Source organism: Terrapene carolina, unplaced genomic scaffold (genome assembly GCF_002925995.2).
Source record: "Terrapene carolina triunguis isolate 2854851 unplaced genomic scaffold, T_m_triunguis-2.0 Scaffold85, whole genome shotgun sequence".
Classification (NCBI taxonomy): Eukaryota; Metazoa; Chordata; order Testudines; family Emydidae; genus Terrapene; species Terrapene triunguis.
In genome coordinates this window covers 19,737,393-19,758,713 of record NW_020664436.1, presented here as the reverse complement: position 1 = coordinate 19,758,713, position 21,321 = coordinate 19,737,393, and the positions used below count along the sequence as shown (strand labels likewise).

The following is a 21,321-nucleotide window of genomic DNA, read 5'->3' as shown; positions in this document are numbered from 1 at the left end:
GGCTTTTTTGCCGCCTCAGGTAAAAAAGCCACCGCCCCCCCTCCCCCCGCGGGGGGGGGTGGTGGGGGGGGAGAGGGCAGCCGGAGCCCTGGGAGGAGGGCGGCGAGCCCCAGTCCCCCCAGCGGCCGGGGGGAGGGCGGCGAGACTGGCCGTGGCCCCGCTCTCCCCGGCGGCCGGAGCGCCGCGCCGCCCCCCTCCAGGTGCCGCCCCAAGCACAAGCTTGGGGGGCTGGTACCTGGAGCCGGCCCTGCCCAGCATGGCCATGCTTATGTTCTTGTACTTGCCCCCAACACTGCAGGGTGCATGCAGGGCTATGGAGCTGGGTCTGGCACAAGGGGAATGAATTCACGGTACGCGCTGGTTATTAGAGGCGGGTCCCTGCCTAGGCCCAGCTGCTCTGAGGCCGCGCCAGCTGCCGGCTCATCCCTCACAGAGACGCTCTTCCTGCCGCACAGCAGCAGCCGCACACGTGCTTCCCCCCGCCCCCGCGAGAGCCGCCGGGCCCGGCTGCTGTGTCACGTGCTCGGGGCGTGGCGCAGGTGGAGGCGCGCTGCCCCTGCCCCTGTTCCGGCCCCGCCGCTGCCGGAGGAGGAGCAGGAGCGGGCGGCCCTGCAGCTCCGGCATGTCGCCCGCCGGCTACAAGTTCCCCGAGCGGCCGGGTAACTAAGGGGTTGAGTGTTGCGTGCCCCGGCGCCGGGGCTGCAGTGGCGGGTCCCCTGGGCTTGGGGGGTGGGCGGCGGCGCGTGGGGCTCGGGGTTGCCTCGCCCTTGGCTGTGCGGGGAGCCGAGCCCCGGGGGCTCTGAGTGTCGCTCTCTAACAGGATACTGGGGGGCGGGGGGAGCTGCTGCTGCTGCAATAATCCTCCTGCAACCGGAGAGCAGCGCCTCTGCTGTCCGCCCAGCGAGCGTGCCTGGGCCGCGTGTGCTCCAGGGCTCAGATTAGCTATTTGCTGCTCTGTGTTTCCTGGGGAGGCTCCTGTCTCATTCTCCGTCTCCTCGAAAACAGGGGCGCGCTGGCCCGTCCTACAGTTACATGTATTCTCGCACCCGCTCATGATCGTGCATAACATTTCTAACGAGCGCATGAATTTTAGAAACCTGCCTCTGACTCATCAGCCTGCCTGTACCTGGCAGTGTCTCGTGCCCCGGGTTAAACAAACTTTTTAAATGATGCAAGTCGCCCTGGTGGTTAACTAATCTGCTAGTGAGCGGAAACTGGAATTGCGCAGTATTTGGATCAGTCTGTATTTGACCTCAAATGCCCATTACCAATTTAAAGATAGTCTTTCGGTTATTAACAGTGTAGATTAGAGTGCCCTGTCTCCCCGCCGCGGCTCTGGGGCTGGAGGATCTGTCTTCCCCCCGCCACCTCGCTGTCCTAGACCCGCGGCTATACCAAACAAATAGCTTGGATCCCTAGGGCTTCGTTATAACAAGGGTGTATTGTATTTTTGTGCATGCATTTTGCATGCAGGTAAAGTGGAATTTTCAGCCTGAAATGAACAGGAGTACTTGTGGCACCTTAGAGACTAACAAATTTATTAGAGCATAAGCTTTCGTGGGCTACAACCCACTTCTTCGGATGCAATGGTCATACAAAATTGCTAGGGGGCGGCAGATTACCACTAAAGTGTCAAAAATCATGAAGGGGACTGAAGAAACACCTCACTTTTTAAAAAAGTCTGATAAATTCTAAACCCATCCATTTTTTGGGGGGTGGGGAGGAGAGGAGTGATTAATGTGACATTTGAGCTTTTAGGGTTGGAAGTACTAAGATTTTTTTCATCATGTTGATGAATTTGTGAATCTAGTATTGATTGAAATAAAAATAGTACTAGTATAGTAGAGTCACATCACCCAATAGCACAGCATTCCCATATAATCTGCTTGTTTTGGTTTTCTCTCTCAGCTCAGTTGCTAAGAGCAAGAAGGTTATTTCCTGTTTATGTTTAAAGAAGCTTTTTGCAGGGGTCTGTCATAGAGTATCTTGCCTTTTGCTCATTGACTGTACAAAAGCATGCGCTGTTAAATAAATAAATTAAATAAATGGATAAATATTTTAAGGCACAGATTGTTTTATTCACCAGTCTTCAAGGCCTGGTACTGCAGTGAGATGCATGTGTGTGGACATATGCAAAGATTGGTTGAAGTTGGCATGGAAGGACCCTTCCCATAGGTCATTGCAGGATGAGGGTCCAAATCGACAGTTGCAGTTGATGAGATGGCTAGAGAGACTGTTAATATAGCAGGTTGTTTGTTTTTGTTTTTTAGTTTTTGTGATACAGAGAACATGTTTAGGTAATTCAAATGGAAAGAATTTTTTAAAATGTACTCAGTTCTTCACTATTTACTGTTGGCTTATTTTTGCATTTTTCTCCGTGTAGACATTGGAGCTGGAGTGGTTAGTTCCACTTACTGTTTAAATACTTCTGAGTGGAGAAAAGTAATTCAGTTTTGTAGAGGATTTCCATATTTCCAAAGCTGGTTTCATTCCCACTTACAATACCACCCCACCCCCAAATCAAAATTCTCTGTAAAAGGTTATGAAGCCTTGATTCTGAGGTGAACGCCTTGGAGACACAGATCATGGAGTCCCCTGCAGCTCACCAGGTTGGCAGGAAACCAACTGTCTCTGTGAAATGATTTGATTTGGCTGAATCAGCAAATCCTGACAAAAAATATTTCATTAGAGTTTTTCTGACTAGCTCTATTTATTAGTTTTTGTCTCACACTAGCACAACGCTTGTGGTTTGCTTTCTAGCACCACAAGGCAGTGTTCGTGGATTTCTAAAAAATATTATTGATATTCACTTAAAAGTCAGGACTTTTCATTTTAAGTTCTGAATCCCCCATCTCCCCCCCCCCTCTTTTTTAATAAACCAAACCCAAATTTTGGACCTAAGGTCCTTATCCAAAGTGCATTGAAGTACAATCACTCCCCACTTAACGTCCTCTCGCTTAACGTTGTTTTGATCTTACGTCCCTGTTCAATTACAGAACATGCTCCATTTAAAGTTGTGCAATGCTTTGCTATAACGTCATTTGGCTGCCCCCCATCAACTCCCCTACACCCCTCACAGCGCCGCCCACTGGCAGACCCCACGGATCAGCGCCTTCCTCCTCCTCCTCTTGCCCACGGCAATCAGCTGGCTTGCGGCGTTCAGGAGGGAGTGGGGAGGAGCGAGGACTCGGCGCGCAGGCTCATCCTCCCTCCCCTGCCTCCTGAACGCCACAGACCAGCCTCCTTGCCTGCCTCATTGTCTCCAGTGCCAGTGGGCTGTGCCTGTGTGGGGTAAGGCGGGGGCACCTCCAAACTATAGTACTGTACTGTATGGCAAAAAAAAAAATTCCCTGGAACCTAACCCCCACCATTTACATTCATTCTTATGGGGAAATTGGATTCGCTTAACATTGTTTCACTTAAAGTCGCATTTTTCAGGAACAGAACTACAACGTTAAGTGAGGAGTTACTGTAAATGTGAATCTTTGTGTGGTCTTCAACAATGAGCTTTGGATCAAACCTTAAATTGTTTGTGTTTCCTTTTATCCATGAATGTCCATTGTCCAAGCATCACTAACAACTGTGTTATATTTGTATTTGGGTAGTAGAGGAATTCTTCAGTGCTAAATAAAGCATGTTATGTTTGCATAAGGAAACTTTAAAAGGTCTGCACTTAGCCCTGAAAAGACGCAGGCAGCCTTTTTCACTGGAGCACGGTAATGGTCAGGTCAAATAAATCTATAACTGAAAATCACGTTAAGATGAGATATGTGGGTGTGGCCCAGACCTTTCCCAAGGACGTAAAGTCTGTCAGGATGGAGCTGACTCTATAGTCCTTACTCAGTTGAAACTCCCACTTAGTTCAGTGGGAGTCTTGCTTGTGTAAAGACTGCAGGAGTAGGCCCCTGAGAGAACTTGTACAAAGAGAAATACAAAATTTGCATTGAATAAGTGCTGATGTAGTGGAAGGGATAGGTCAATATCTATATGCCTAGTTGCTTATGGAAGTGGTTACTTATATACTTGGGTATATACTTAGGCCCTGCTTCTGCAGCTGACTCCATACAGGTGAATCCACATTGACTCAAGTGGGGTTCCTGCAGGAGGGTTCTGCTCATACAGATGCAGAAGCAGGGTCAGAGACCTATAACATATTATTTGCTCATGTTAAAATATCACAACTTCAGGTGCAGTACCATAACTGACCACTATTTTATAATAAAACAAATAACCCTTGTTTGAAATTAACTTTGAAAATTCAAAGTACTTATACTTTAAAATTATGTATTTTGGGCGGGGGGGGGAGAGGAATTTCAAAGTTGCTTACCGTATATACTTGTTCATAAGCCAAATTTTTTTAGCAAAAAAGGGAAGCACCAGAGATGGGGGTCGGCTTATGAATGGGTATAAAGAGGGAGAGGTGGGACACAGCCCCTCCCCCCAACAGAGAGAACAAGGAGAGGTAGCACAGCCAGCAGAGACAGAAGGGAAGAGGCCCCGGGGGCTAGAGGGCGCTGGTGCATGCTGCGGCCATGCTGCCCGGCCCGGCCCAGCCCGCTGGAACATGCTGCAACCGCGCCGCCCGGTCTGGCCCACCGGAGCAGGCTGCGGCCGCGCTGGCCAGCCGGCCGGAGCAACTCCAGCCAGGTCAGAGACATCCTCCCCAGATAAGGTGGGAAGGGATGGGATGGGGAGAGTGTGGGGGTCCCAGGCTAGGGGTGGGATCATGTGGGGGGTGGTCACAGGGGTTACTCCCCTGACCCCCAGCTCCCCCAAAAAAAAAATTTCCCCACCAGTTGCTGTCCCGGCTCGTCAGGGTAAGCAGCTGGCGTGCCGGGACACTTCGTTTACTTAGGTTTACCTCCGTGCCTGCAGACGCTCGAGGTAAACAAACCATCTCGGCCCACCAGCGGCCCGGGAGCCAAAGTTTGCTGATCCCTGAATTATAGTGTTGGCTTATGAACGGGTTATAAAAATTTTCCATTTTACTTATCCATCTTGGGGGGGTTGGCTTATAAATGAACCAGCTTATGATCGAGTATATATGGTACTTTTGTTTTAATTGTAATTTTTTTATAGTGAATACCAAGAAGAGCTTGAAAGATGAAATTGAATCTATTTTGCGGGAGCGGATTATGGTTTTGGATGGAGGCATGGGGACCATGATCCAGCAGCATGCGCTATCAGAAGAGGACTTCCGAGGGCAAGAATTTAAGGATCATTCAAAATATCTGAAAGGCAACAATGACCTTTTGAGTATAACTCAGCCTGATCTAATCTACAAAATTCACAAGGTATGTATCACCTGACTTCTGAGTGTACTGATTTAAAAAAAAAAAAAAAAAAATCTGACTCTTCTGAATGATTTCTATGTGCAACCTTAACTGTTAATAGAGGTTTTTTTTATTTCTGAATTTCCCTCCTTTTCTACTTAATCTTTTAAAATATTTTAAGAACATAAGAACAGCCATACTGGGTCAGACCAATGGTCCATCTAACCCAGTATCCTGTCTTCTGACAGTGGTTAATGCCAGATGCTTCAGAGGGAATGAACAGAACAGGGCAATTATTGCATGATCCATCCCATGTCATCGAGAGATGGTTCGTAGTCTATTTTCAAAAGTCAGAGTGGATTTCCCAGTTCAAGTGCATTATTACCTACTAATATATTGTATTCAGTAATGTTCTATGCCTGATAAAATGATAAGAGCTTGAAGGTTCAAAATTGTTGTCATTTAATGAATGATTTTGAAGAAGGTGAAAGTGAAACTCAAGTGTGTAAATGATATCATAAATATCAGTGTGCCCTTTGGATCTGCACAGTCTTTATTAACTCTAAGAACAGGAGTACTTGTGGCACCTTAGAAACTAACAAATTTATTAGAGCATAAGCTTTCGTGGGCTACAACCCATATGCATATGCATCCGAAGAAGTGGGTTGTAGCCCACGAAAGCTTATGCTCTAATAAATTTGTTAGTCTCTAAGGTGCCACAAGTACTCCTGTTCTTTTTGCGGATACAGACTAACACGGCTGCTACTCTGAAACCTTTATTAGCTCTGTGTGTGAGTGCACACATGTGTCCAGAATAGGGAGTAGAGAAGAGGAGTATCCGTTTTCTGCTAGTTAATTTTAAAATTAATATTGTCTTTAACATTAGATATGTTCCTATTCCGCCATCAGTTTGATTAAAATTTTATTTGCCTTAATTACTATTAAATCCATTTGTTTCTTCATTTAGAAAAATCCCAAATACTCAATAGTGTAATCACATCAGTACTTTTATGACCCAAATATAAAAATCATCATGTAGTTTTCCTTTAGCATTCGAAGTGTTCATCTTCTCATGCACCTTTAAGAAAATCCACACAATAGTGAACCCTAATGACATTTGTTGTACTTATATTAAAGAGTAATATTTTTTTTCCCCCTTAGGAATCCTTTTTCATTTCCAAACCTTTCTGATCAGACCTAATAGGTGAAAGCTTGTTATGCTTCATTGGGTGTTGGAAAAGAATTACAGTGATTGCCAATTTGCATTTCGCTAAAAGGCCTAACATACAGCTGATTTCCCCCCTCCCACCCACTGCTTTATAGTGTGTGTCATTAAAGGGACACTATCAAATCACACTGCTGCTTACATTTTTCCCTGTTACAAATTATACTTAAAATTGCAGCAAATGAAAAAGGTTAGAGAAAACAAATTCATTCATTTTATAGTTTTATATTGTGAACAGTTTTGGCAGTGTTTTGTAAAAAGTCAGGTTTTCTCTTTTCCCGTTGACACTTAGTCACTTTCCCCTGTTGGTTGTTTCAGTCAGTTGCAGAAAAACAGGGAAAGAAACATTTCAAAAATTGTATGTGTAAATACTTAAAATCATCGTAAGTGCCGAGTGCGACTGACAGTAACCTAGTTTTTGTGTCTGCAGGTTTGCACATCTATATTTCTAACTGAAGAGTTGTTTTTGTTAGTTTTTTCAGTAGCGCAAGATGTTTTCCAAACAGGAAGACGAGGTCCCTGCCCCAAAGAGCTTTCTTTGTAACAGTATACATGACACAGTAAGCGTGAGCTACAATATTAGGTGGGGAAATAGGAAGACAAGCACATGAGGGTTACAGAAACAAGCTCACACAGTTACTTAATAGTTAAACACAATCCCCCATAAATACAATTCTCCTAACACAACCTACTACTAATCCCTTCCAGTGCTCCTTACTTAGCCACTCTGTGCTCCCATACTGTGCAGCTGCCTCCATATCATTCAGCTTTCCTTTTCCAGTCCTCCATCTCGCCACCTTCTTTTCTCATTCCACATGGCATCCCTCGGCAAGTCCGGCTAACATTCTATACCTGCCCCTGACAATGACCCCTCTCACCATCAATCACATCTCTGTTTGAAAATCTTGGGTGAAATCCTGCCCCTATTAAAGTCAATGGCCAAGTTCCCATTAACTTCATTGGGGCCAGAATTTCAACCCCAGCCTACAAACACGTCCATGCTTTATTAAGGGTACATTTATACATAGTTTTTAAAGAATTAATAACATCTGTTAATTCCATTTTAATAAATGCTTCAGTAGGTTGATTGTAACCATGTATAACATACGCTACTCATGCCTGTTAAGTGTTTATAACATCTATTAGGCCTTGATTCTTGAAGGTTGTCTAACTTTAAGCATATCAGTGAGATTACTTACATGCTTAAAGTTAAGCTTGGGCCTAAAGTACCATCTTGAATTGGAACCTTGATAGTTTTTAACCCTTTATAAACTATTTATAAATATAACCTTAAACGCTAAAACTCTGAGTAACCTCAAATGTGTTAAACACTAGTTCAAAACAACAGGAGTAAGAACTGCAGGATTTGGTCTTCTGTGAATTGGGAGGCAGTTCTCCTTTGTCTTGTTCAGCTGAAAATCACAAAATGTTAGAATCCTCTGACTCCCTTCTTTTCCATCCCCTGATCTGAAATCATTAGTTCTCAGTTTTTTTATTGTTGCAGGAATATTTGCTTTCTGGGGCTGATATCATTGAAACAAACACTTTCAGTAGCACCAGAGTTGCACAAGCTGACTATGACCTTGAGCATCTGGTAAGAATTTTAAGCCACTTACATGTTAACACATTAATCAAGATTTGTTGTCCCAGCAGCCAATATTAACCTAGTCTCCAGAGTCCATAAGACTCATGTTTATTGCTAACTGCACACTGTCTCTGGGCACACAGGTGAGATTGTTTGGGTCTCTGGTGCTCAGCAAAGAAATATCTCATTTACTTGTAACACATTTCCATTGTTACGGTAATATTAGGATGAAAATTATATTTGTCATAGGACAGTTGTCGAGGAAGGCACAGTCAGTAATAATTTGTATTGGGCTTCATCGTTTGAGTATTCGCAGAAGAGTCACATTCTGTGAACAAGAACATTCTGCTTCAGTGCTTCCAGTTTCACAAGATGGTGCCAAAATGGAAATGTGTTTTGTCCCTTAACGTTGTATGTATATTTTATTCTTTGGCACAGAGGTCTGTCCTTCTTGCAGTAGAGTTTTGCTGCAGCGCTTAGAACTTTCTTAAGCTCAGGTTTATGTTGCCTGTTGATGTGGGTCACATCATTTTAAAATTAATCTCAGCAGATGGCACAACAATACCTGGAAACATGCCATCTAAATCAGAGCTGATGTTCCCGATAAGCTAAATTTACCTTCATAAGGCCCCTTCTTTCAAGGTGACAACTCCCACTAACTTCAGCGGGAATTGAGGGTGCTCAGTACCCGTACAGAACTGGCCATTAATCTCTTTGCCATTGTTTAATTTTATACTAGCAGTTTTAGGCACAGACATGTAGTAGAATGGTTTCCATCATATAATCGCATCACTACAGTTTACTTTCTGAGCTTCATGGAACAAAGCAATTCTTCATGCTGGGGGTACCCAGAGTGTGGTTTTTGTTTTGTTTTGCTGTAATGCTTTCATGTGTTCGTCTGGCCTATAGAGCACTTAGAATGCACTGTATGCTGCCATAGAAGAGGGTGACTCTTGTGAGTTTCTTTGCTAGTTTTCTTCATAGAAGAGACATAGGCATGGTCTACACTGGGAGGGGCGGGGGGAAGGATCGATCTAGGGGCTGGTCCACACTACCCGCCTAATTCGGCGGGTAGAAATCGATCTTCTGGGATCGATTTATCGCGTCTCATCTGGACGCGATAGATCGATCCCAGAAGCGCTTCCCCGTCGACTGCGGAACTCCTGCTCGCCGAGAGGAGGAAGCGCTGTCGACGGGGGAGCCTGCCTGCGCCGCGTGGACCCGAAGTAAGTATTTTTAGTTCGATATAGGAAACGTCGACTTCAGCTACGCTATTCTCGTAGCTGAAGTTGCGTTTCCTATATCGATCCCCCGCCCCAGTGTGGACCAGCCCTAAGTTACGCAACTTCAGCTACATGAATAACGTAGCTGAAGTCGACGTACTTAGACATACTCACCGCGGTGTCTTCACTAGGGTGAGTTGACTGCTGCCGCTCCCCTGTCGACTCTGCCTGAGCCTTTCGTGGCGGTGGAGTACAGGAGTCAAAGGGAGAGCGCTCGGGGGTTGATTTATCGAGTCTAGACTAGATGCAATAAATTGACCCCCGGTGGATTGATCGCTGCCCGCCAATCCTGCGGGTAGTATAGACATACCTTTAATGTACAGAATAAGCCTTGTCTGTTAGCACACAGTAATTTGGCTGTCATTGTTCCAGGTTTATCGGTTAAACAAAGTCTCGGCACAGGTGGCCAGAAAAGCAGCTGATGATGTGACTGCTCAGACAGGTGAATGTTGTTGGTTTGTTGTTTTTCCTCTTTGTATTCAAGCGTTCCCTTCTATATGTTCTATTGTCTCATTACAAGCTTTGAAATATTGTGACTTGGGTTGGTGCAGTTGGTTGCGACTGGGAGCAGTGATGCTGCAAGTTGTCTTCCAAGAGAAGCCTAATGTATGAGTGACTTATAAGCTATTTAGATACGCGAAATGTTACTCTGGTTCTTTCACAGGGTGCTGAGTGCTTCTTGGGAGTCCACAACTCCCACTAAAATCCACCTGTCTGATTTCACCCAGCATCTGCCAGGAGGTGCTCAATAGCTCACAGCATCGGCCCTAAATGGGCAGTCATTCCTAAAAATGACCTCTTCATCTACATCTCTGTTTAGTAGAGACCTACCTATCTAACAAGAACACTTGATAAAGGGATAATGTAGTTTAGAAGTTTTCAAGTTTTCTCTCTCATTCTAACACCAATTTGCATTTTCTGTTTATAAACCGGTCATTAGATTGTCCAGATAATACCTCCCTGATTTGGTTCTTAAATATAAGAATTAAGGAACATCCTTTTTTTAGTGGTTCTCTGTTCTTCGTAACTAAATGTTGTGATTAGAATATCTGTTATATTGCACTGGAATTTCTCTTTATGGCACTGTGCTGTGCATTTAAAAATGATCAGGGAACCGAGTACTTAAAAGAAAGCTTGGACTGAATTGATGGCTTGCAGTGGCATTGTTTGTAAATACCACTGACCCTTATTGGATAGAATCAAAACTACTCAACTATCCAAAGCTCATTTAGGCCCTCCTCTACCCTAAGTGGTAGGGACTTGTGCTTTTAGAACAGGAGGTTCTGAGTTAAATCTACATTGTTGCCATGATGTCTTAAGAGATGGTTACAATATTATGACTGTAGGTGGCTAGAGTTGATGAGTGACATTTCTTTCCTTGTCTAGAGAGTAGGCGATTTGTAGCTGGTGCTATGGGTCCTACAAACAAGACGCTCTCTGTGTCTCCCTCAGTGGAAAGATCAGACTATAGGAACATCAGTAAGTATTTGTAATTTAATTCTATTCTACATTTCATGATACATTACAGGAAGATGTCTCTAGCTAAAGATATGAGACAAACCACTTAAACTAATTCTTATTTACAGCTTTTGATGAGCTGGTTGAAGCATACCAAGAACAAGCCAGAGGACTCTTAGATGGAGGGGTTGATATCTTGTTAGTAGAAACCATATTTGATACAGCCAATGCCAAGGTGAGACTTTTGGGAAAACTTGGAAGTGGTTTGAACCTTTTATTAAATGCCTAAATAAAAAATTCTGCTTTGGGGGCTAAGACAGGAATTTTCCCTATATATTACTGACCCATCTTATGTTGAAATTCTGTGGAAACTATTGTGGACTAAATGGATTCATATGTAGGAGTTATGCATTGAAAATATGTGTAACTGTATAAAACACATTACATTCACACTCTGGATGTATATAGTAGATGTATGTAACACACAGACTTTAAAAGCTTGGTTATCCTACATGCTGTAGATGTGAATGATGAGTAACTGTGTACAAATCTTAGCAAGTGTATTGATGTGATTTTTGGGTCTAAAAGGGCTTCAGGCTGCCTAGCTGCTGTGATACCACCATAATATGTTTGAAAACCTAGAGGTTTCTGGCGGTGAAGGAATGCCCTTGAATGTAGTAAATTCTACCAGAATCTCTAGCAATATTGTATGGTAAGTTTTGTGTAAAAGGCTATTCAAGCTTCATTAACTTGTTGTAACCTTTATCATTAAACAGGCAGCCCTATTTGCTCTCAAGAAACTGTTTGAGGAAGAGTATGATCCCAGACCAATATTTGTAAGCACAAAACATTTTACTAACTTTAACTAAAATGATCTGATGTTTGTACGTGTGGTTCCCTAACAAAACTGAGGTGGCAGCTCAGCTGGTGATGGCATGAGTCCATTTTTTAAAAACAAAACACACACAGTATAACATGCCAAAAGTCAGTATGTTTTCTAGAATTGCCTTTTTTATCTTGAGATCCTTAGGACAGTGGGAAAACATTACTCTCCGAATCTTATAAGAGAATTTGAGGTTAAAGCATTATTATTTGTAAAGCTTCATACTTTCTCATGGCCCTTCACAGATGAATTTTTTAAAAGAAAGTCAGGTACCTTCCCCAGAAAGCTTACAATCTAAGGCCCCCAATTCTGCTGTGTGTTGTGACTTAAGGGAAGATTTCATGTGGGCCCAACGATCTGCTTGTGCATTGCACAGTGCAGGATTGGTCTTAAATAATAACGAATGTAGAAGTTATTGATGGTGAGGGAAGGAGGAGGGCTGTGGTCACAGTTAGGATCCTTAGCTGTTAACATCAGCCAACAAACTGTATCTCCCAAGAGATATTTTATTTATTTATTGAAAATAAAGGTTAGCACAGTGACCCTCTGAAGCACTTGGGTCAGAAGTTTATCTTTCTACTTGCTAGAAGACTTGGGGAGGTTGCACAGAAAAATTTTTTTGATTTCCTGCTTGGGATGCCTGTCATCACTTTGAACCAAACACTCTTCATCTTGTTTTGGCTTTTGAGAGGGCAGTATTAATAACATATGTTCTTCTCTCCCGCCCTCCCCCCGTCCCCTTTGTATTTTAGGTTTCTGGAACCATTGTAGATAAGAGTGGACGCACTCTCTCTGGCCAGACAGGAGAGGCATTTGTCATTAGTGTATCCCACAGTGATCCACTTTGGTAAGAGAATGTGCTTTCTTGTGTCCATTATTCTAAGACCAGAAGGTAATGCTAAGTTTTGTAAGGCCCTGTCAACAGTAGATTCTTAACCATGCTATCTGCAACCATATTTAACCATGTATGTCGCTAGCATATTGTAGTGTGGTTTCCCTGTCCGGTGTGACCAGGAATTATTTTTCCTGAGAACCATGGTGTAGCATACCCCTCTTTTATGAGTCCTTATTACTGTTATGCAACTTAATAAGGTTCCTGTCCATGCTGGTAAGGTAAATGGTGCTAGAACCCTGCAATTAACAACTGGCCACGAGCACAGTAATATTCAAATGCTAGTGGTGTGGTTCTGAACCCAATGTAGCCAGGACCTAAGTGAGTCCCATGATATCAGTCTTCAAAAGCAGGCAGGAGGTGAAATAATGGCTTTCTCGTATAGAGAGATGAAGCTGCTTTTCCATTCTCTCTCTGAAGAGAGTCACTTCTCTACCTTCCTTGCCCCATATGATGTGTGAACTGAGGCTTGATCCACATTGGACTGTGAACCATATTGGAAAATGGAGTTCTGCTGATATAGTCAAGACCAAACTGTTTTAAAACTAATTTCAGAAGCTGTGCTTGGATCTGAAGCTTAGACTTTCAGATTTACTTTGCAAACAGTTAATAAATAAATTAATGGAGATATCCCATCTCCTAGAACTGGAAGGGACCTTGAAAGGTCATTGAGTCCAGCCCCCTGCCTTCACTAGCAAGACCAAGTACTGATTTTGCCCCGGATCCCTAAGTGGCCCCCTCAAGGATTGAACTCACAACCCTGGGTTTAGCAAGCCAATGCTCAAACCACTGAGCTATCCCTCCCCCCATCTGGAGTAGACTGGGCCTAGATAGATTTGGTGGAGGAAACAAATAATAATTACAAAAAAGGGGGGAAACAAGAAAAGAAAAAAGATTCCAGTGTCAGACCATAGGGCTATGTCATGAGATGTCATTGCAGCATCATTTTCCCTGATTTTTTACAAAATTCCAAATGTTCATTAATTTTTTTTCTCAAAAACGTGTATTTGTTCTGAAAAATACTTGACACTTCTAGGTGATTATTTAATAAAAATATATTCTTCTCCATGCAAACATACATGCTAGAAATTTTTTTAAATGAAAGCTTATATTGTGTAAAATTTGGCAGCTGCGTAAGACAGAGCCCTGCATGTAACCATGCTTCCCCTCTTCCCCCCGATCCTTGTGTTTTTCTGTATTCTTTTCTCCCTGTTTCTCTAGTTACCTAAAGATTTACACACAAGTATTTCCCTATAGTTAGCAAAATTTTCCTGCAATTTTAAATATTTTCATTTGCTATTAGACATGTACTCAGCGTATGTTGTGACAAATCATTCTCTGTTTTTACAACAAAATCCCAGTTAAAAACAGTAGTCTGTTATCCCCGTGATGCAGAAGTGTGAGACTGCACTAACATACAATGAACCCAGCTTTTCTGACATGTTCTCCCCCCCATCCCCCCCGAGGTTCCACTTTCCCAGACCAGACTGTGCTGCAGAAGTAACATATGGAGTCGCTTGGAACAGGGTGCTACTTGATTCGCTCACTATCACAGCCTAGAGATCTATGCTTGGCACAGATCTCAGCCTCAGACAAGGTGCTCATGACTCTAGTGTCATTTAATACAATACTCTGGGTCTGATTCCGATTTACGCTATTGCCACTTTACACTGCCATGGCAAACAAAGCATTAAAATGAGAGTGAGTTACATTTAACCCCAGTTTAAGGTCCCTTTACGCTACCAAAGTGGTGTAAATGAGCCTGGCTGTCTGTCTAGTTGTGCTCCCTGTAGTGAGCACATTATACCTGTTCTTGGACGTCTGCACATGCTTTGTTTGCTCCTGAGTACGATTTGGGGTAATGAGTTTGAAGTTTAAATCACTGTTTTGGTTTGGGTCCTGATTAAGTATCTTACATACACTCTCGCTCTGTGCGCTACCAGCATCGGTGGCAGGGCATTCTTTGTGAACAGCTCTCACATGTGGGATTAGCTTCCTCCCTTGGTCTGACAGAGCCCTGTTGTTGTTTATATGTATTGTGGTCACATTTAGAAGCCAGTTTCAGGGAAGCAAGGCTCTCATGAGCTAACTGCTTTGCACGCAGAGAGTTCCTGCCCCAAAGAGCTTTACAACCATAGACTATGACAAGAGACAACAGGTGGCTACAACAAACAAATGGGGGAAGAGAAGGGATGGCCACGATAATGGTGCGCTGTAACTGCTGCTTATTATACTAACCACAATAATTTCACCAACTTCTGGCCTAAGGTTGTTGGCTTTGGGCCATGGTGAAAGGGTCATTTAATTTCTCAGACTTTTGCCTGAGGTGGGGGAGGGGGCTGAGCTGATTTGCGGGTGCTATTGGTCAGGAAGTACAATATTTTGCCTTTTAATTGGGTAAGCATGCTCCAGGTTTCCGATAGGCGTACTTTCAAAATCAAAAAATTACATGGTGCCAGCCTCATGTCAGCTCCTGCTGTGAGAGTAAATCCCTCAGAAGGTCTGGAGAAATGGTTTTGGTACCCGATACATGGTATATCCAGTGAGAGTGTCAAAATATTTTCATTCATTGATTACACTAGTTGCCTTTAAAATATCTTGCCATTGAGGTGAGGCAAAGAGAGAACGACAGATGAGCCTGTGTTGAGAGAGACAGATGGAGCTGAGATAAGGCAGAGGGAAATGCAGCTGGCTACGATGAAGAGACAACCTGGAAAAAAAAAAGTGAGCTGCCAGTTTATAAATCAAACATGACATAAGAGTGTAGAGTCAATTGCATTTATCTACATTTGGCATGGATGGCCTCATTAACTATCCTTATCTTTACTTCGCTTCAGCAATCCTGACGTTGAGCCCTTTCTTATATCATGAAAATAAATGGTCTTCCCATCTTTGTAATGACACATTCCCTGCGCCATAGTGCATGATGTGTGTCTGGGGGTCCATATAAGTGACTTATCTGTGTATAACCTGTACATGCTTAAACACAAAAATCAGTGGGGGGTTGTAAAATGATTCCCTTGAAACCTATGGTATATTTAAATAGAATGCTCCAAGCCAAAGAGAGTTCAGAAATGCTATAAAGTTATACACTCAGCTCTTACACCACAGCCTGTTAGAGTAAGGGGAGTTGCATATTGTTCAAGTATGGAAAAAGAATTGTACAGTATGCAGATCCCCACTGTCTGGCTGTTAGAAGCCAGCTGGAGCCCAGAGATTTGTATACTGCCTGTATAGTTACTACTTAGTAATTGCACAGTCATCATGCAAATTCTTTTGCTCTGATTTGCAGTTACCTGCATAATTCCCACCCAGGTACACGTAAGAAACATACAGTAGTTGATTTGACATTTTTCCTACCCACCCCAGTCCAGAGCTGAGCTGCCCCTGAACTGTGGGCAGTTCTGTGGGAGTGTGCACACTGTACCATCCCTACAGCCCTCTCTATGGCGGGCTACTTCAGCTGGTTATTGGGGGTGCTGGGACAAAACCATGGCTCTGTCTCCTTCCCAATCCCTTTGGGGTAGCTTGTGTCCCTCTTGAGGCACTAGGAGTTACTGCTGATATGCCTTTCACCTTTATCCCTCAGAAACAATGTAAGAGTCAGTCAGTTTAGCACTCTGACTTTTTCAATGACAGGGGGTGACTTGTAGTCCATTAGAAGCATGGCTTGGTGTGAACGGGAGATCAGGGAACAAAGTATGTTAAAGGTCTTATTCTGTATGTCTGGAGCATGCAAAATTCCCTTTGACATCAGTGTAGGACTGTTGGCTTTATTTGGATTCAGGAGAGGGCCCTAAGGGTGGCACTTGCCTATCTGATGTTGAAAGAAAATGTGTTTGTGCCTAATATGCTGGTGAAATTGTTCAAGAAGCTTATGCATGTGAAAGTTCTCTGCTATAATGTTGTCTAAAGGAGCACTCAAGGACGATAAGGCCATTGCGGGGAAACTAAATGAATTATTTGCATCTGTCTTCACGGCTCAGGATGTGAGGGAGATTCCCAAACCTGAGCTGTTTTTTTTAGGTGATAAATCTGAGGAACTGTCCTAGATTGAGGTGTCATTAGAGGAGATTTTAGACCAAATAGATAAATTAAACAGTAATAAGTCACCAGGGCCAGATGGTATTCAAGAGTTCTGAAGGAACTGAAATGTGATATTGCAGAACTACTAACTGTGGTTTGTAACCCATCATTTAAATCAGCTTCTGTACCAAATGACTGGAGGATAGCTAATGTGACACCAATTTTTTAAAAAGGCTCCAGAGGTGATCCTGGCAATTATAGGCAAGTAAGCCTGATTTCAATACCAGGCAAACTGGTTGAAACTATAGTAAAGAACAGAATTGTCAGACACATAGATGAGCATAATTTATTGGAATAGTCAACATGTTTTTTGTAAAGGGAAATCATGCCTCACCAATCTACTAGAATTCTTTGAGGGGGTCGACAAGCATGTGGACAAGGTTGATCCAGTGGATATAGTGTACAGATGCTCCCTGATTTACGCATCGTTCCGGAATGCCTTGCGTAACTCGAATTTTGCGTAAGTCAGAAACGTATACCCAACAATTACACCGCCCTCCTCCCTCCCCCCCCCCCCCCCCCAAAACCATTTCTAGCTTACAGAATTTTTTCCGTAAGTGCGGATTTGCGTAAGTCGGGTTTGCGTAACCCGGGGGGCGCCTGTACTTAGATTTTCAGAAAGCCTTTGACAAGGTCCCTCACCAAAGGCTCTTAAGCAAAGTAAGCTGTCATGGGATAAGAGGGAAGGTCCTCTCATGGATTGGTAACTGGTTAAAAGATAGGAAACAAAGGGTAGGAATAAATGGTCAGCTTTCAGAATGGAGAGAGGTCAATAGTGGTGTCCCCCAGGGGTCTGTACTGGGACCAGTACTACTCAGCCTATTCATAGATGATCTGGAAAAAGGCTTAAACAATGAGGTGGTGCAATTTGCAGATGATACAAAACTCAAGTTAATTAAGTCCAAAACAAATTGCGAAGAGCAACAAAGGGATCTCACAAAATTGGGTGACTGGGCAACAAAATGGCAGATGAAAATCAATGTTGTTAAATGCAAAGTAATGATGGAAAACATCATCCCAACTATACATACAAAATGATGGGGTCTAAATTAGCTGTTACCACTCTAGATAGATCTTGGCATCATTGTGGATAGTTCTCTGAAAACACACACTCAATGTGCAGCTGCTGTCAAAAAAGCAAACAATGTTGGGAATCATTAAGAAAGGGATAGATAATAAGACAGAAAATATCATGTTGCATCTATATAAATCCATTGTATGCCCACATCTTGAGTACTGCGTGCAGATGTGGTCCCTCCATCTCAAAAAAAGATATATTGGAATTGGAAAAGGTTCAATAAAGGGCAATGAAAATGATTAGGGGTATGGAACAGCTTCCGTATAAGGAGAGATTAAAAAGACTGGGACTTTTCAGCTTGGAAAAGAGATGACTAAGGGGGGATATGATAGAGGTCTTATAAAATCATGACTGGTGTGGAGAAAGTGAATATGGAAGTGTTATTTACCCCTTCTCATAACACAAGAAACTAGGGGTCACCAAATGAAATGAATAGGCAGCAGGTTTAAACCAAACGAAAGGAAGTATTTCTTCACACAGTGCGCAGTCAACCTGTGGAACTCTTTGCCAGAGGATGTTGTGAAGGCCAAGATTCTAAAAGGGTTAAAAAAAGATTTAGATAAATTCATGGAGGATAGGTTCATCAATGGCTATTAGCCAGGATGGGCAGGGATGATGTCCCTAGCTTCTGTTTGCCAGAAGCTGGGAATGGCAACAGAGGATGGATCATTTGTTTGCCTGTTCTGTTCATTCCCTCTGGGGCACCTGGCATTGGCCACTGTTGGAAGACAGGATACTGGATTGGATGGATCTTTGGTCTGACCCAGTATGGCCATTCTTATGTTATTATGTCTAAATCAATGAGACATAGGATATATCTGGTGAGTAAATTAAATTGTACAAGCTTAATGCACTGATGCACTCATTTTCTTCCAAATTTTAAAAATGTTTTAGCAAGGAAAAATGTATCTTAACTGGGCGGGTTGAGGCAGTTCTTTGATCTTTCTGTCATCTCCATTTTTTCCTGTAGCAGAAGGCAGTGCCTCTTTCTCATTAAATCCTAGCATTTTGGATCTGCTTGTACTTTCACACCTACAGTGTAGAAAGCAGTAGGTACAAATGTTGCCAAGATATATGGTCACTTTCCAGTTGCACTTATATTCCAAACCTTGCTTCACCATTCCCAGTGTTGCAGCAGGCCGGTACTTCAGTATGGTAGAGAAACAGCAGTTTTTTGCTAGTAACAATATTATATAAGAGCAAAATTTAAGATGTTCCCATGGGATGTTGCAAACATAATGAAGCTTTTACATACTTCCACGAGGCAAGTAGGCAGTACTTAATTGGAGCAGGTTGCTAGATAGCATGAGGAAAGTAATATATTGTGAGTTCTGCAGGGGTTGCTCCAGCCCTCTTCCCAGTGGGGGAGCTGACGTGGGCTAGACTGAGGGGGGGCTGGAGGGGCTGCGCAGTGCATCTTGCGGGCACACTTTTTTTTTTTTTTTTTTTTTTTTTTTAACAATATGCACTTAAACGTGTGTTTTATCTATGTTATCCTCAAAAGAAGAATAAAAATATATACAGACCGGTTTTAAACTTCATATTTGTCAGCTCACTGGTGCCACATTTATTCACAGAAAATCAACAGGAAAAAACCTAAGCCAATAAACAAACAAACTAATAACAATAAACAACTGCAAACTTCTAGGGGGAAATTATTTAAATAATACCAATAGCTAATGACTTTAAATCTGAGAGTGTACTGTGTGAAGTAAATAGGATGAAATTCATTAAGGACAAATGCAAAGTATTCCTCCACTTAGAAGGAACAATCAGTTGCACACATATAAAATGGGAAATGACTGCCTAGGAGGGAGTATTGCGGAAAGGGATCTGGGGATCATAGTGGACCATAAGCTAAATATGAGTCAACAGTGTGATGCTGTTGCAAAAAAAGGTGAACATCATTCTGGGATGTATTAGCCAGAATGTTGTAAGTAAGACACAAGAAGTAATTATACTGCTCTATTCTGTGCTATTTAGGCTTCAGCTGGAGTACTGTGTCCAGTTCTGGGTACCATATTTCAGGAAAGATGTGGACAAATTGGAGAAAGTCCAGAGAAGGGCAACAAAAATGATTGAAGGTCTAGAAAACATGACCTATGAGGGAAGATTGAAAAAAATTGGGTTTGTTTAGTCTGGAAAAGAGAAGACTGAGAGGGGACATAACAGTTCTCAAGTACATAAAAGATTATTGCAAGGAGGAGGGTGAAAAATTGTTGTTCTTAATCTGTGAGGATCGGACAAGAAGCAATGGGCTTAAATTGCAGCAAGGGAGGTTTAGGTTGGACATTAGGAAAAACTTCCTAACTGTGAGTGTAGTTAAGCACTGGAATAAATTGCCTAGGGAGGTTGTGGAATCCCCATCATTGGAGATTTTTAAGAGCAGGTTAGACAAACACCTGTCAGGAATGGTCTAGATAATACTTGTCCTGCCATGAGTGCAGGGGACTGGACTAGATGATCTTTCAAGGTTTCCTTCCAGTTCTATGATTCTGTGATTATATTTTAAATTTAGCCATTTGCACATGGCAAAGTAGGTTATTTGGAGACTCAGAGCCATAATATAACTACTCACGCTGCGGTCAATCTGGAGCAGGGGACCTCAGTGCTAGAGAGGGTTAATTGAGCACAGGTGACTGTAGGAGGCATCAGCCAAAACCTTTGGGTTCTGTCCTCCGTCCTTAGCAGCAGCTGGAGGAGGCAGTGGGCAGGAATGGGAATGAATGTTGGTTCTATGCAGCTCCTGAGCCCCAACTAGTTTCTAAACCTTAGTGTGGTCAGACTGGGCCAGAGCATGTGCAGCTGCAGCAGGCACGTGGCAGGGAGCCGCACTCTGGAGATGTGAACCAGGCAGGAAGGAAGTAGGGGAGCCATTTCAGATTTCTGTAGTGGAGGGTAAGTTTAACTGTGATTTCAGGGGCTAGTTAGGCACCTGTAAACTAGTTTTTTAGCAGATAATAACTAAGAAATTAGCTGTCAGGAGGACTGTACCTAATTCTTGTATAAAGAAATTATATATACACACACAAATTAAAGCCACAGTTTTGGAGCCTTAACATAGGTATCAGAAACACATTTGATACTTTGTACACTGTCTTATGTAGAGATAAATAAAATCTGCTTAAGATCTGCTTCCTTTCTTTACCAGACATACTCTGTTACTAGTGGGAGAGTACCATTGTTGCCATGTTTCTTTGTTGTTTTGTTTTGTTTTTGCTTTAAACCAGGAATAAATGCAATTTTTATTTTTTCAGTATTGGCTTAAACTGTGCATTAGGGGCAGTGGAAATGAGGCCCTTCATTGAAACAATTGGGAAGTGTACGACTGCCTACATCATCTGTTATCCCAATGCAGGTGTGTTTTATGAGTGTGTACACAAAGGAAATTAGTCCAGCCTTTCCATACCACTAGAAGTAATTCACCAGGTAGATAATTTACAGGTCAATCACAGTGTACACAATGTAGTAGCTCATCATCTTCACTCCATTTTTTTGTTATATTTCAGCACCCAAAGAAGCTATTTTTGGCGTAGAAGCTTGTATAGTGTGATTATT

The 21,321-nt window shown here is 42.8% G+C and overlaps 1 protein-coding gene across 1 annotated transcript in view; it reads left to right on the top strand.

Moving 5' to 3' along the window:
* The first annotated feature begins 574 nt into the window (after positions 1-574).
* Positions 575-21,321, top strand: part of MTR (5-methyltetrahydrofolate-homocysteine methyltransferase) — an 86,241-nt gene continuing 65,494 nt past the window's right edge. The window contains exons 1-9 of the mRNA XM_026649663.2: positions 575-659; positions 5,080-5,294; positions 8,003-8,092; positions 9,739-9,808; positions 10,753-10,845; positions 10,953-11,059; positions 11,601-11,660; positions 12,460-12,554; positions 21,021-21,121. Of these exons, the coding sequence (XP_026505448.1) occupies positions 623-659; positions 5,080-5,294; positions 8,003-8,092; positions 9,739-9,808; positions 10,753-10,845; positions 10,953-11,059; positions 11,601-11,660; positions 12,460-12,554; positions 21,021-21,121 (868 nt within the window). The 5' untranslated portion in view covers positions 575-622. The remainder of the gene's footprint in view (positions 660-5,079; positions 5,295-8,002; positions 8,093-9,738; positions 9,809-10,752; positions 10,846-10,952; positions 11,060-11,600; positions 11,661-12,459; positions 12,555-21,020; positions 21,122-21,321) is intronic.